Genomic DNA, 16,050 nt, shown 5'->3' on the forward strand with positions numbered 1-16,050 from the left:
TGTACCTTGGGAAAAAATGGATAATCATGTGTATGCTCTGATTTTTACATCACTGAAATCCTTGTACTACTTTACAGTTCTTCAGTCTCTAGTAGCCTTCAAGAAAAAGTCGTATAAATAATAAATTTTGCCAAAAAGCATATGGCTGAAGCAGCCATTTTATACCAACTCACTGTACCGAGTAAAAATCTTTAAATATTTGCCACAGAAGAAGCAGTTATATGAAGTTTTTTGCTTCTTGCCATACTATTTCAAGATATGTGTAGCACAGAAAGATGATTTATCTGATTAAATGATGATAAACATTATGGTAGTGATAGATTGCAACATTAGCTGATACATGGCATCGTAGAACCAGTAAAAATATAAGGTTACTTGCAAGTGTCTCTTGCTGCTTGTGCAAAAAAAAAAAATTTGATGGCTATTATTTCCTCGTAATGGATCCAATGTAATTGCCCTAAATAGCAACAAGTTAGGCTGGGTCAAGAAATGAGCCTTCTCTGTAGCATCTGCTTCCAGTATTTTTAATATGTCTTTTCTGATTCTAATTTTAGTGTATTACGGAATGTTAATTCTCATTAAAAATAATGGGGAGATAATTTACTTATTTTAGTCTTACATGGAACCTGTAATAAAATTCCAAAGCACCTTTTTGCAATAATAACGAAACTTAAAGGTAAATTCAGTCTTGTACTTGATGAAACATCATCTGTTATCCTGCTAATCGGGATAAAACCAACCTAGCAACCAAGACAAAACTTTGTTAAACTAAAAGGCTCAACTCAGGAGTCCAGGACTCGAGAGTCTTGTCCTGTTGCCAAGTGCTTCCCAGATCCCATTTCTGTTTGCCAGATTTAGAGATTAAAGGATATATTGTTTGTATGAAAGACGGCAAGGTGTTTCATGTGACATTCACTCTAATCTTCTTTAGCTTGTCCTTATTCACCTTCCCAGTGTCAGCGACCAGGATCTTCAGTTCTGTAGCAGGTGGCCAGGCTGCACGGAGTGCCACGCGTAACGCATTTACGCAGACCCTGCCTGCCGAGGAAGGGGGTAGGGCTTCAGCCGAGCCTCTCCGCGGGGCCTCCGCTCCTTTCGCCGGCAGGGCGCGGTGGAGAGGAACGGGCAGGAGGCTTCCAAGGCAGGTGTCTGTCTGGAGAAGCCCCAGGTGATGCCCGCAGAAAGCTCTTTTCTCTCTTACAAATTACCTTCATTTGGCAGGTGAAGCAGCAAATATGTCACAAATTATGCCTTGCTTCTTTAAACATGTATCTGGGCTGTAGGTCAAAACTTGTGCAATTTCCATAGCGTTTTGATTCCACCTCCTGGATGGAGATTCACAATTTAGTAATAAAATTTTCCATTTTCCATTTACTAATAAAATATGTTCTCTTAAAAAAAAAAAAGGCAGGGCATGCAAGTATCTTGCAAAGTGGAATTGTTCCGAGGTGCTTGCTGTAAGCAAGACACACTGCACGCACTGGGCAACTTGGGAGTTATGTGTACGTAACTCTGAAGAAATAAATGCAGTCATTCCAACCTCCCTGTTTTAATCAGGATCTTATCTGTGCAAACCTCTAGCCATATATTTTCCTCATCCTTTCCCCAGTTTTGGCCAGCCAAGGATTACATCCTGTTGGGGTACTCCAGAGTATAGGAAAGTTGAAACAGGTCCCTGAAAGCTGTGGCAGGCTTTTCGGGAAGCCTTCTTCCAGGAAGGAATCGCAGTGTTTAGTCTTTAGATCTCTGCACCTTAGTCGAGGGAATATGTCCAGCCTGCTGCTTTCCAGTCCACATCACTTCGTAAATATTACATCGGTTTCTTTTTTTTCGTTATGTAACATTTTGAACTTTACATTTTTAAGTAGCACATCCAAAGAGCATGTACTGCATAAGAATACTTAAAGGAATCATTTCGAGGACTGAATTTATGTCTCTGGAGTCTTCCTCTAGTGGTCTTGAAGGAGCTGCTGTTATTGTTACACGTACACCTAATGTGTTGTTGATGCTGTTGTAGAAATGTTTTAAAATCCTCAGTCTTTCTATCTCAGAAAACTTTTTCTTATAAAAATCAGCCAGGTCTATAGCAACAGTTGCTGTATTTAAAAATGTTAGCAGTGGGAACGATGAGGCGGAATTGGCATACAATTACAAATAAAACCTGTAATAGAGTTTTTACTACAATAGAAAGTCATCAATGCTCTTTAATGTTAGAGTTCTAGGATTATTGTTTTCTAGTTTTTATAACATACTTACTAGAATTGCATATTCCTTAATAAAACTTCCAATCTCGAGAGTTAGTTCTTGTCTGGATTCCTTATAAAACTTTATTTTGGGGGGATAACAGTTCATGTAATTCTGAACTACTTTAAAGAAGACTTGCTCATACAAGAATATCGGAAAAGTGTATTACTTCTGACATTTAAGTTGTTTCATAGGCATTCTGACATCTATGCAGAAAAACCTGAAGATTCTGATATTAAACTTAGATTAAGAAATCTAATGATGCTGGCTTTTTCCTTTTTATTGTACAACTTTTTTTACACTGATTATTGCAATCTAGTTTAAATGCAAAATTTTTTCCATTCTTATGGATATTATCAACCCTAAAAGCAACTTCCTTCACATTAAATTCGTTTAGTTTTATAAACAGTTTATAAAGGGCATTAACTGAGTGAGTCATTCAGTGATAATTTTGAATAGAAGCATTTGTGAAACTTCAGTTAAAAGATGTATCCCTAATTCACCCAAACTATACATTAACTATTTAATAACTGCAGTTGCGGTTACAGATATAATTCAGTTGCATTCACATATAAATAGAATATGCTAGTGAGATTGTATTTACCCTAACCCTTATTTTACAGTTTCATTGATGGTTAAAATTTTGATTCTAAACTCTTGATGTATATGATATCTTGATGTAAACAAATGCAGATGTATACATCTTCATGAGTTACAGAACTGGGCTAAAAGATGTAAGAAAATGGCTCATGTGTTTTCTATATCTGTGTTTTTCAGACTGTTTTATTGGAGCTGGGGAGTCATGAAAGAATCTCAAGAAGAGAACTTGGATAATGAATGGAAGATAAAAAGAAAACAAAAAGAATGTGGCATATAAAGGGTATAATACCTGGAGGTATTAGATCTGACTCATATTTATAAAAATGAGACGAGCTTTCACAAAATACAAGTTATCTTAGACAGTCATCAAGCTTGGAGCCATGCTGTTGAACTAGAAATTCTCCTTTTCCCCATTCTCCTTTCTGACAGGTAACAAAGGATTGGTGAATTATCATTTTCCCAGGTTGGAAGCACTAATTTTTATCTATATAGTCCATCCTTATGAATATATAAGGAGTTAAACATTGCATATTTAATGTGGATTATAATGGGAAACTGACTCATTAACAAAAATGGCCACTTTTAAGGACTTGGTTTCAAACTGAGCTGGAGCCTCCCAATGCACTTTGTACAATTTGGGGAAAGGTGTACTGAATGGCCTTCTTTGGGAGGCCATGATGACATGTAGTAAAAGGATATCATCTTACTGTTGATATCTTTGAAGACTCATAAACAGAAACAGAAAAATGAATGGAGGAAAGGAGTGTGACGGAGGGGACACGGATGGAGGGCCACCAGCAGTGCAAGTTCCAGTTGGGTGGCAACGGCGGGTGGACCAAAGTGGAGTGCTCTATATCAGGTAAGGTTATGTAAAATGGTGACTGGTTTTGTTTTCATTGTAGTTTTGCCAGAACATGTGGTAAATCAGCAGCTCAACTAATCTTTTGTGCTCAAGAACTTCAAGGATTTGTTCTTCTTTTGGAAGTGCTAGACCAGTTTTTCCACTGGTATTAGTGGAGCCCATTGAAGTCAGTGGAATTGCGCCATTCGCATGCCCATAACATGTGTTCTGCCATCCAAATCTAATATTGCTAAGTCTTGAAAATTTGATACCCTTGCTGTACATTTTGCTTTAGGCATGAATAGTTCTTTATTACTTATTATGGTCATGTGGATTTTAAAGTTGAACAGTAGCAGATTTAACCTTACTTAATATTTGTATTATTCAAACCTTTTATAATGAAACTAACCAGAGAATTAAGTTATACGTTGCAGCTGAGATGATGAGAAAGTGATGCTGTCTCCATCTTACTCCCAGATGCATAAACATTGCCTTTCCCTTGCGCCAGCACTGAATGTTCATTAGATCCTTTGCCAGTTGAGTTCACATCAGTGACCAGGCATAAAAACAACTTTTTGCAGATTGGACAGAGTGGGACTTTCTTCTTCTGTCAGTAGCCAGTCTTCAACTTAGTTCATGCAATGTCACATAACTTTGTTCTGCCATTCTGTTCTTCTTCCTTAAGTCTTTTCTGGGTTTATGTTCCAGATCTACATTATATGTTTGCATTTTTCATACTTTCTTTTGGAAGGAAATTAAGTGGTGTAACTCCGTAACTTCAGTAGCTCCGGAAATCATCAGTTTTTAAACATTCTGTGAAGGTTCTGTGTTCAACATCACTGGTGTTCTCCAGCAAGATTTACTTGTACAGATTTCCCCATGTTTCTCATGCAGAAAAACAGGGATACAAGCCTGGACTGTAACCTCTCACTGAAGTTTTAGGTGTTTTATTTGTTTATTTTGTTAGCTTATTGGATTTTTTTTGTTTCATCCTGAAACAGTCACAAATAAATTAATTGAAATTACTATTAAATGAGTGTGTTTAGGCAGACTATAAATTAATGTTATTGGGAAAAAGTCATAGTTGGCTTTAACAAAATACAGATATATCAGATTTACATCGCATTAATATTAAATGATTACTAGTCTTATTATTTGCTTAATCTTATCCCAATATTCTGTGATTGAAATAACCACTTCTTCACAACATTTTATGTAATACCAATATAGAATTCTTTAATGAGTCAAAGCATACTCCAGCTTTACACTGAACTAACATAAAAAATCAAATGCATTCCAGGATTTCTTGTTATATTCTTAATTAGCAGAACCAAGCAAAGTCCATGTCAGCGATATGCATGTCAAAGATAAATCACTTTTCCCATGTATTTCTCATTATAGCTATAATTTACTGGGCCTCTGCCTTAGTTAAAAATCAATGAGAAAGAAAGAGTTGGGTTTTTTCTGTCATCCCTATATCCAGGCAGCAGGACTTGCATTTGGTATTTTTATACAGCTGGTTATCCTGCTTAATTTTGAACTTCATTTTGTACAGCTGTAAGAAGCAGGCCACCTAGCCTGTGCTGCTGCTTCAAGTGTGTCTCGTGTACGCTTATAAAGTAGTACGTGTTGGTATCATCCTGACAGTTACTTCTCTGTCTTGTTTTTATGCATGTGATCTTTGTTCAGGAGAAACAACTTTCGAAATTGCCTGATGCAAACTGTTGTTTCTACTCCCGCTTAGTTCACCAGTTGGCTTTTCCATCTTGGAGAAGCTCGTGTTATTGCCACCCTCTCCCCAAGGTTCGCCCACGTGTTGTTTTTCCTGTTAATCCAACGGTTAAATCTCCGGTTGCCTTCTGTAATGTGTCCCAAGTAAGGGAAGGCTACGCAACGCTTCGGATGTGTCCCACGGCTCGTACGTGCTTATTGGGTGAAGGGCACCGTCAGCGCGGACGTGCTGCCTGGACGGGGCGGACGTCGGCTGGTGCAGCCTCCTGCTTGGCGCAGAGTGCCACCAGCGCTGGCTCGGGTCCGCCCTCGTTGTGTCACCCTTCGCGGCTGGCGAGTGCCCCAGCGCTCGGGTCGCCTGGTCTAGCGCTGCGCTAGCTAACGGCTTCCCTGGGGATATTCACGGCTTTACTGAGAGAGCAGAAGGTCAAACAGTATTGACTCAAAAGCTATCTAAGGGGAAATCAGCGTGCGTATTAAGACCCGACATGAGTTAACTAGGATAGGTGATCCCAGCTAGATAAGGACTTATTTTATTTGTGCTTCCATGTAAAGCGTACACATTTTCTATCAACTATCAGCTCCGGATTAAATTCATAAATTAATAAGCTTTTATTACCTGGTAAAAACTCTGAGTCTCAGTGATTTTCTTAGTAAAACTGTGCTGCAGTCTTAAAGTAGAATTCAGGAATCTAGAGCTTTTCTTCAGGTTGCTGTTTGTGAATAATCACGAGTGGAATAAACTGAGAAAAGCCCTTTGATAATGGGAAAAGATTTCATAACCGTCAGTAACTGATCCAAATAGGTTTTATAATCTGCTGTTTCTGCGGGGTCCTAAAGCGTCTGGATTCCTCAGCGACAGGAGGCTGGAGGTGCCTTGGGAAGGAAGCCGGAGGTTGCCCTTTGCAGTAGAGAAGCGGGAGGAAATCGGCACCCGCAGAGGAGACCTTCCAAGGACACGGGTCCAGGGAGGGTTTGACTAGCGTGCCGAGGAGGTGATTTCTGAGGGACATCGGTAGGGCTGTCGTGTATGCCTGGGTTTCATCAGACCTGCCTTCTCTGTCTGCCCAGGGTTCGGGCAGAAAAAGAAATCTACTCCAGCTGTGGGCAACAGCACTGCGAATCAGGGCTGTCCACGTTGCGGTGTGTTCATGTGAAGGCTGTGGTCTCCTGAGGTTCCCTGCACGGCGCTGAACGGAGCCGCTTTGTGATCCCCTCGGAGAACTGCCGGAGAACTCATCCGTTCTGGGCATTTGGGGCCACTTGGGAAGCCAAGGGACTGCTAATAAGCAAAATTACACAAGAGCTTAGTTCTTGCTGCTAAGTAGGCCTTTTACCAACGCAAATAAAATGGTATCCTGACTCCAGAGCATATCCCCAGAGATGCCATTTAAGATGAGCTTTTAAAGCATCGCAGAAATGGTCCATGGGGATTTTGCGTGTGGATGGGGTAGTGTAGGGCAAATGGCAAACTGAGCTTCTCTGATGGGAAGCTGAGTCACATCTTCAGTTGCAGAGCTGGCCTGGAGTGAGCAGACCTTCCCCTTGTGCTTGCTGCAAACAGGCTGTGAGATCCTGTCTGGTCAAAGTGATGGGCCAGCTCTGGGATTTTGGAATAAAGTGTGTTTTGGGGTTTTTTTTTTTAATTATTATTATTTACTTATTTATTTAGTTATCCCCGTTGCCAAGGTGCTTCAGTTTAAGGCAGGAGGGGGTTGATGTTCTAGCCTACCTATCAGTTTTTCCTTCATACCTGTACTATGTATTTTTAGATTGCTGTTTTATCTTGCTTTCTTCAGAACTTTCACTGTTAGGCATTTTCAACCTAAGTAGTTCTCTCTAAAATGACTATTTCAGGCCAGGTTTGGCAGACAAACCACTTAATTAAACTGCTAACATAACTTTAAATGTCATTTGCAGATGTTGCTATATATATAACTCAGTCTTTGTCATGCAGAATTAGTTGTTTATACATTTGGTTTGAAATATGAAAGTTTGTCATAGTTTGCTATTTTGACTTCTGAATTTTTTGTGATCCAAAATATTCCAGTGACATTGTTTTTGTTAAAATTAGGGCTATTTACAGCTGCCATTAGGAGCCAGTGTTTTGGCCAGTCCTCACTAATTATTTTATGCTTTCACCAATAAACAGTTTAGATGGCTAAGTAATAAAGAGCAATCTGGAAGTTAGAGACTTGTGACATGAGAACTTTTTTCCCTCTTATGAATTAGTGATTTTGCTGTAGCAGAATTTCCAGTGTCCTATTTTTGGATATGGAGATAATGATTTTCTGGTGGGAGTTAGAGAAATCCATATGCGGTTTATCAGAAACTCACTGGACTGGCTTCTTGGTGTAATATTTCTCACTTCCAGTGAGAGATATGAAATTTTAGCTGAATAAAACCAAATTGTTTATGCACGTGACAGACAGAGCCGCAGCAGTTTATTACTGTTCTCCATTTCCCGTGTTGGCTTTTCATATTTCTTGAAACACATTTTTGCAATGTTTTCTTTTAAAATTAGGTCCCAGTCCTAAAAAGTACCGACGACTGTCCTGCCTCCCTGGAGCGGCAGCGATGGGCTGGAGGGAGCGGAGGTCCGTGGGGACTGCGCTGGCTGCCTCCCTCTTGCACTCTATAGATAGAGAAAGGACAGGGAAAAGCAATCTCGGTGCTGTCAGGCAGCAGTTAAGGATTTCCAGCATGACTGTAATGTGAACAGTAAATATCAATAATCTCAGCTACTTTCTTTTCTCCACACTTGCCAAGTTTGTTTTTCTGTAATCAGATCTTCCTTGAAAGTAGGATTTTTTTGCTGTTTTTAAAGCATCATCTTGGGTCTTGACTAAAAGCAGGAAGTACTGTGAAACAGAATATGAAATCATATCTGTGTTATTTTTCATGTTCACTATGTGAGCTGTTAGAACAGTAGATAGATGTCATTACCTATCAAATTGCTTTTATTTATCAATTCTCTTCCTTTTCAGTCCCAGTGGGTCTTTATTATCCTGCTTGGAGCAGGTGAAGACGTACTTGCTGACTGATGGAACATGCAAGTGTGGCCTGGAATGTCCTCTTGTTCTTCCCAAGGTAAAGAAAAGCCTACTTCTGTATCCCCAATTATCATCCTTATCCACTATGTCAGCTGGTGCACTACACTAGAACGGAACCTCTGTTCACATCACGTATATGTAAAGTGAGATAACTGGTAGGCACCCAAGGAATTGGTATGGTTTTTAAATATGTAAGTGGGAGAGGTTATTCATTAGCAGAATATAGATGAATGGGGAAAGGGAAAACCGTAAAATGAATCTCCCTCTCCACCTCCCCTTCCCTTTCCCAGTCTCTCCCACTCTCATTCATGGAAAAGATCTGATTTGGTTCTTGCTATGTTTGAACGCTTTCCTGTCAAGTTAGAAACCTTCCGTCAACAGCGTTGTGTTAACGTGCGAAAACTGGAAAGAGAAACGGACTTCAGCAGTAGCTTCAGCGGGAGCTGATGTGTGGAATGCTTCCTCATAGGAGCCCAGAAGCTGCTAGAATTAGACCAATAATTCACGTGTTTTGATAACGTGTTTTAAAAGTAGACATAAAAGGTGCTCCATATGCATAAATATAACAGAGATGTATTATTTCCAGTAACTGAGCTGAATCACTATAACATACTAAAATACACAGTTGTAACATCTACATACAAATTGTAAACTTTCCCTCTTAATGATAAAATGATCTCAATCACACGTAACTCTTTTTTCCTCTCCTCCCCACCCCAGCTTTAAACTTTTTAAACTGCAGGGTGTTAGCGTTCTATATTACTAAATGGCAATTTACATGTCTCTGTTTATTTATTATAAATATATTCAATTTTTATTTGCAGTTTCAAAGCATACTATAAGGTACATCCTGTGCAATGTGGGACCTGTCAGATAGATCTAAAGAACAGAGGCAAATGTAATTTAATGTAAAATTTCTGGTTCAGGTATATTTTGCTAAGTTTGCTGTCTATATGATAAGTATTTTAAAAGTTGGAATTTTTACTCCCAGGTATTTAATTTTGATCCTGGAGCTGCTGTGAAGCAGAGAACTGCTGAAGATGTTAAAGCAGACGAAGATGTCACCAAACTATGCATACATAAAAGGAAAATTATTGCTGTGGCTACACTTCATAAAAGCATGGAAGCACCACATCCTTCACTAGTTCTAACTAGTCCTGGTGGTGGAACAAGTAAGTAAAATCAGGCAGAATCATCTAATTACCTAATTTCTAAAAATTATAAAGTGCTATACAAAAACACCCCCAAAAGTCCTGTATCTATACTGCAATTGTAAACAGGTTCAGAAAAAAAGAATAATTAAAGAAATGTAGATAGATAGAAAATGGGTCTAAAAAGCAGGTCATCCCACACTAAGAGCATGATTTTCTTGGAAAAGATAGCAGATTGTTCTAAACAAAGGAAATACATTAGCGCTCATCTTTTGGAACTGTAGTAATATGTCTGATATTCTGTCACATGGGAAATTAGAGAAGCTGAGTAAAGTGATTATAAAGGGATTATAATATGGCTAAGGACCAGGCTAAGTGGGAAATTGTATTGCAGGGCAGAATATACAGCTAGAGAAGATCTCCACTGTAATTTCTCAAGGATTATTTTTTCAGACCAACCTGGATTAATATTTTAATTATTCATATCAACATAAAAATGAAGTAATTTGTTGATGGATGAAGCTGACAGGTATTATCAAAACAAGAGAAGATCGTAATACGTTGAAAAAACGGGCAGTCACTGAGAACTGGACGGCAAGAAAGGTGTAGCAACAAACCTATTAATTGTAAGGTTATTCACCTGGGGACTAATAACAAAAGCTATTACCTGTGAATTATTGAGAAAGACGACGACCTGGATATGCTAGCTGATCAAAGATGCCTCTGAGCAGTACCAGATGGCAGTATGGTGCAGATCAATGTGATTCTGAAGTAGAGAAGTACAAATGTTGTCGTACGCCAGCTTCCCGTGCTTTTGTTCTCGCTAGCAGCACTCAGGAGAGAGGCACTCAGGCTGGTGCAACAGAGGCCAATAGAATAGCTAGAGAAGTGCAAAACCTGTTTTACGAAGGCGCTCTAAAAGTGTTTGGCTCGTTTAGCCTAGCAAAATGGTGGCTGAAAGGAGATATGACTGCTGTCAGTAACGACACTAGGAGAATCGGCACCAGAAAATAAAGCTGCTTTAAACAAAGGACAAAATTAGCATTGAAAAAAGGCTTCAAAAACTATGCGATTTGCACAGAAATTTAAACTGAAAACTAAGTTTTTAAGGATTACAACAAAAGGTTCTGAAGTAGTCTTGCTAATCTGAGCAGTTAGGACAAGGGAGTGAAGTTACTTTTAAGACAGAGCTCAGTAAGTTTATGATTATATGCTATGACACCTGCATCTGCTCGAAAATGGCCCTTGATAATCTGAGAGATCTTTTGCAATTCTATATTGCTAAAATAATAGCTGGCTAGTTTCTAACCATCTGCAACCTGACTTTGAAATGGAAAATTTAAAGACTATAAAAACCAATAATAAATTTCAGTTATGTAGACAGTGCTAAGATGCCTGTGTTGTTCATGGTACTGGTGTAGTATTGCATTTTCAGATTGCTATTTATGGTTTTAAAGCTTTGTTTAAGTTGGTTTTGGGGGTGTAATTTATGTTTTTATACCGAACAGTACATTTTCCCAAATTACTATGCATTTTCCATATTAATTTTTTTATTGTTCTTTATTAGTAGTTCTTAAATTACATTTCTTTTTAAAAAGGACTAGAAAATAAAAGAGGAAAGCCAGTTAAATAGTAAAGACAAAAATCCTGTTTATTCAGTCTTACCTTCTCTTGACAAGCATTTTGTGCACTAGATGAAAAAGACAATTTCCCAATGAAGTGCATTAATAAATGAAAGAATGTCTTTTCATTTATGCACACTTACATTTGGCAGTTTGCTTAGGTCCAGCATTCAAGGTGAGGGTTCTTGTACATATTTCATTTTGCAGTTCAGTCTTGAGATCTGTCCACTGAATGAGACTTGGGTTATATTTTGGGAAAGGTATCATGTTTGTTTCTGTCATGATGTAGCTGGTTGAGCAAATAGGATGAAGGCAGAATTGTCAGTGCCATCTGTCTACTAGGGCCAGACTGAAGAAAGAAGGAAATTGAGTTCTTGTGAGTAAGGAATTTTAAAGGTACCTCCGAATTCATTTGAACATGAAATCTTTAGCTCATTACTCAAATTTAACTTTGCATATTCAGAGGCTGCATGCCAAGAATGCATTCATTTTTCCCTTACTAAGCTCACACTGAAATCTGAATTACAAATTCCCAGAGCGGCAAAACTGGCAGAAAGTCCACCAGACTTGGAGCTGCTTGTGATGGTATTCTTAAAGTAAAACACTGAAAAAATAAAAGCTTTTAAAAAACAAAACTGGTATTAGTGGGCCTAAGTGGCTTTGTGCATGTAGGAAATTCTGGTCTCAAAACTGGAATTTACAGTAAGTTTTTCATAATAGAGAACAGGATTCACATGTGCACATACGTAAATATCCCCGAGGCCTTTATCCTGAAAACAAGGATGTAAGGAAGAGCCCCTTCTTAAATTTAATAACCTGATCCCAAACAAAAACTGTTGCAGAAGCTGCAGGAAAAGCCTTAATTCAGTCAAGCATTAAAGGACATTATATCATGTCCTCCCCTTTCCACAAAGCAGTTACCAAGAACCAATTAACTCGGAGGTCCGGCTCTCGGTGCCTTCAGGGCCACTGACTGGTGCAGAGCAGCGGCGGAAGCTGCGTCCTGCCTTGCGTAGCCCCCTTCTCAGCATTAGGCTTATGCTTAAGTGCGTACAGCACGGCTCCCCAACCATCCTCATCAGGGACAGCATTTGGGGCAGGGTCCTGCTCTCTGCAGGGCAAGAGGAAAAGAGGGTCTCACCCCTGGTTGGTCCTTGTTTCCTCCTGTACTCAATAGATGGTGCCAGAGACTCCTTTTCCCCGTGTTAGTGACAGCCCACTCCTCCTGCCAGCTCATCTAGCTAGCGCTGTAGCCGAAGTGGTGACGCTGAAGATTCAGGAGCAGAGCACTGGAGATGGTTGTTAGAGGGAAGAGAAAAAAGGGGGGGAAAAAACGCTTTTAGGAGTTTATGTTTTGGAAGGACTGTGCTAAAATAAATTCTATGTAGGTAGCCAGTATGCTTGAAACCTAAGAAACACAAGATTTAAAGTAGTTTGTTCATATTCATACAGCGTTTATATGGGATATGGAGTTAATATATAGACAATTGCACCATGTAATACGGGAGCGTGCACCATTCCAGCAAGTACTTGATGATTTAGGTATTATTTCTGGTTAGGCAGAAGTTTAGTTAAAAGGCTTTCTAGCTTTCACAAATATTTTCATGCACTGAATTGTGATTTCAGATTTCTAATTAGTAACTCTTGTGTTTTTAATATCAGGTGCAACTCCAGTAGTTCCTACTCAAGCAGCAACTCCAAGATCAATGAGGAATAAATCACATGAAGGAATTACAAATTCTGTGATGCCGGAATGTAAGACTCCTTTCAAGTTGATGATAGGGGCATCTAATGCCATGGGTAGGCTTTACGTGCAAGAAATGGCTGGAAGCCAGCAACAAGAACTTCATTCTGTCTATCCTAGGCAGAGATTGGGTAGTAATGAACTTGGACAGAAGTCTCCATATCGTGGCAGTCATGGTGGGATGCCCAGTCCAGCTTCATCAGGATCACAGATATATGGAGATGGCTCAATCTCTCCTAGGACTGACCCACTTGGAAGCCCTGACGTTTTCACAAGGAACAATCCCAATTTTCATGGAGCACCCAACTCCAGTCCTATTCACATGAACAGGACACCTTTATCTCCACCATCAGTAATGCTACATGGTTCTCCCATACAGTCATCCTGTGCAATGGCTGGAAGGACTAATATACCTCTTTCCCCAACCTTGACCACAAAAAGCCCAGTAATGAAAAAACCTATGTGTAATTTTTCAACTGGTATGGAAGTACCACGAGCAATGTTTCACCATAAACCGCCCCAAGGTCCACCTCCACCTCCTCCACCGCCTTCTTGTGCTCTTCAGAAAAAGCCATTAACATCAGAAAAGGATCCGCTTGGCATACTTGACCCTATTCCTAGCAAACCAGTGAATCAGAATCCTGTTATCATTAACCCAACTACTTTCCATTCAAATGTCCACTCTCAGGTACCTGTGATGAATGTAAGCATGCCTCCTGCTGTCGTCCCTTTGCCAAGTAATCTTCCTTTGCCAACTGTAAAACCTGGTCACCTGAACCATGGAAGTCATGTTCAAAGAGTTCAGCATTCAGCTTCAACTTCCCTCTCTCCTTCGCCAGTGACATCCCCTGTTCACATGATGGGGTCCGGGATTGGAAGGATCGAGGCTTCTCCCCAAAGATCACGTTCTTCTTCCACGTCATCAGATCATGGAAATTTCCTGCTGCCTCCAGTAGGACCACAGTCATCCTGTAGTGGTATTAAAGTTCCTCCCAGGTCCCCAAGGTCAACAATAGGGTCACCCAGACCATCTATGCCATCTAGCCCTTCCACCAAGCATGATGGACTTAATCAATACAAGGACATCCCTAACCCATTAATTGCTGGAATGAGTAATGTATTAAATCCTCCAAACAATGCAGTTTTTTCCACTGCATCGGCTGGAAGTGGTTCCTTGAAGAGTCAGCCTGGTTTGCTGGGAATGCCTTTAAATCAGATCTTGAACCAGCACAACGCTGCCTCTTTTCCAGCAAGTAGTTTACTCTCAGCAGCAGCCAAAGCACAGCTAGCAAATCAAAATAAACTTGCTGGTAACAACAATAACAGCAGTAGCAATTCTGGACCTGTTGCCAGTGGTGGCAACAACGAAGGACATAGCACTTTAAATACCATGTTCCCTCCTGCTGCCAATGTGCTCCTACCAACAAGCGAAGGGCAAAGTGGTCGAGCAGCACTGAGAGATAAACTGATGTCTCAGCAAAAAGATCCTCTGAGAAAAAGAAAGCAGCCAACCACCACGGTGTTGAGTTTGCTGAGACAGTCTCAGTTGGACAGTTCGGGAGTCTCCAAGGCTGGATCCGATTTGATAAGAAAACAAAGTCAAAGCTCATTTCCCATCAGTTCAATGTCCCAGTTACTTCAGTCCATGAGTTGTCAAAGCTCTCACATGAGCAGCAATAGTACCACCAGTTGTGGGAGCTCAAATACTGTTTTACCTTGCTCTGGTAACCAGATGCATTTTGCAGACACCAATATGAACCCTGGCACTCTTCAGAATTCACTGGCACAGAGTTTACCGTTGAGAGGGGAAGGTATGCACTGCCAGAACACAAACACTAACTTTGTCCACGGTACTAGCCCAGGCTCAACCAACCATCTGGCAGGTTTAATAAATCAGATGCAGGCTAGCGGGAACTGTGGGATGCTCAGTCAGTCAGGAGTGGCGTTAGGAAATTCATTACATCCGAACCCACCTCAGCCAAGAATCCAGGCATCCTCCACTCCAGTGATACCAAACAGCATTGTTAGCAGCTGTAATCAAACCAGTCCTGAAGCAGGTATGTTTCCTTTTAAAAGGATACCCATATGTTTGACTGTTTGGAAATATATTGTGACTATTTTTAAATGGATTCCTTCTGCATATCTACTTTTGAAATCTGAACTTACCAATATAAAAAATATGCATATTTCATGCTGATATCCAGATACTCAAAAATAAAACCAATAAGAAAAAACAGTGGTAGACTAAAATCTATCTCCCTTTTTCTGTACAAAAACATCCTGGCCTCCTTCCTGTGCCCACTCTTTGCTTCTATTAACTTCCACACGCTCCTCATAAATAAAATCCATGCGCTTTTGTACACACCTAGACCTCAACTTTCTTCAAACACTTGCCCAAATAAATTGTTTTTTGCAGCATGTCCTGCTACTTCAATCCTAGAATGCTATGGCTGACCTAGTAGTGTCTGTTCCTGGCTAGGTATGTGCTCTCTGCCCCTTGCATTAAATAGGCGGGTGCTGTCGAGATTAGAGCAAATACTAGGGGTACAAAAGTTTGCGAAATAACCTTCCTTGGGGTTGGGAGGGGGAGTGTCAAGCCTGTGTTTGCCTTGATCTTGTTAATTTTACTAAGCTGATAATTAGATGGTTGAATAAACTGTGTATTTGGTTGGAAGAGTGTAGCGAGATTTCCTGGTTTGTTCATCAATGAAGACTTCCAGAGGAAGCAGGTATGCAGCTGTTACTATCTTTGTGCTCTTTAAAGATAAAAGGGAGACAACTCAAAAATGTGGGTTTCATTTAACTACTATTGGCTGAACAAAGTACAAATTTTTGAAAGACGATACTGTGTTAATTTCGTAAGCAGAAAAAACTTCTATTTGATATTTCGGTCTTGCAGCTCAGTTAACTTTCAAAGTGTTTGTTTGATACAATCATAGATAAACTGCATCAGGTCAAACGAAAGTGCCTGTAAGCGTGCAAGCTGTCTCGTTAGCCCAGGGAAGAACCTGATATGTATTCCAGGGCTGCTTCTAAGAGAGCTGTTTACTCCTCAAAATACAGA

The 16,050-nt window shown here is 40.0% G+C and overlaps 1 protein-coding gene across 12 annotated transcripts in view; it reads left to right on the plus strand.

Moving 5' to 3' along the window:
- MBD5 (methyl-CpG binding domain protein 5) overlaps positions 1 to 16,050 on the plus strand; it is a 98,811-nt gene that overhangs the window by 47,691 nt on the left and 35,070 nt on the right. For 8 of the 12 annotated variants that reach the window (XM_026089048.1, XM_026089050.1, XM_026089049.1 and 5 more), the window contains 4 exons: positions 3,022 to 3,703; positions 8,404 to 8,506; positions 9,461 to 9,641; positions 12,905 to 15,043. In XM_026089048.1, coding sequence (XP_025944833.1) covers positions 3,591 to 3,703; positions 8,404 to 8,506; positions 9,461 to 9,641; positions 12,905 to 15,043 — 2,536 coding nt within the window. In that variant the 5' untranslated portion in view covers positions 3,022 to 3,590. The remainder of the gene's footprint in view (positions 1 to 3,021; positions 3,704 to 8,403; positions 8,507 to 9,460; positions 9,642 to 12,904; positions 15,044 to 16,050) is intronic. The other 4 variants (XM_026089051.1, XM_026089053.1, XM_026089054.1 and 1 more) reach the window with 4 other exon arrangements.

Source organism: Apteryx rowi, unplaced genomic scaffold (genome assembly GCF_003343035.1).
Source record: "Apteryx rowi isolate R43461 unplaced genomic scaffold, aptRow1 scaffold_8, whole genome shotgun sequence".
Lineage (NCBI taxonomy): Eukaryota > Metazoa > Chordata > Aves > Apterygiformes > Apterygidae > Apteryx > Apteryx rowi.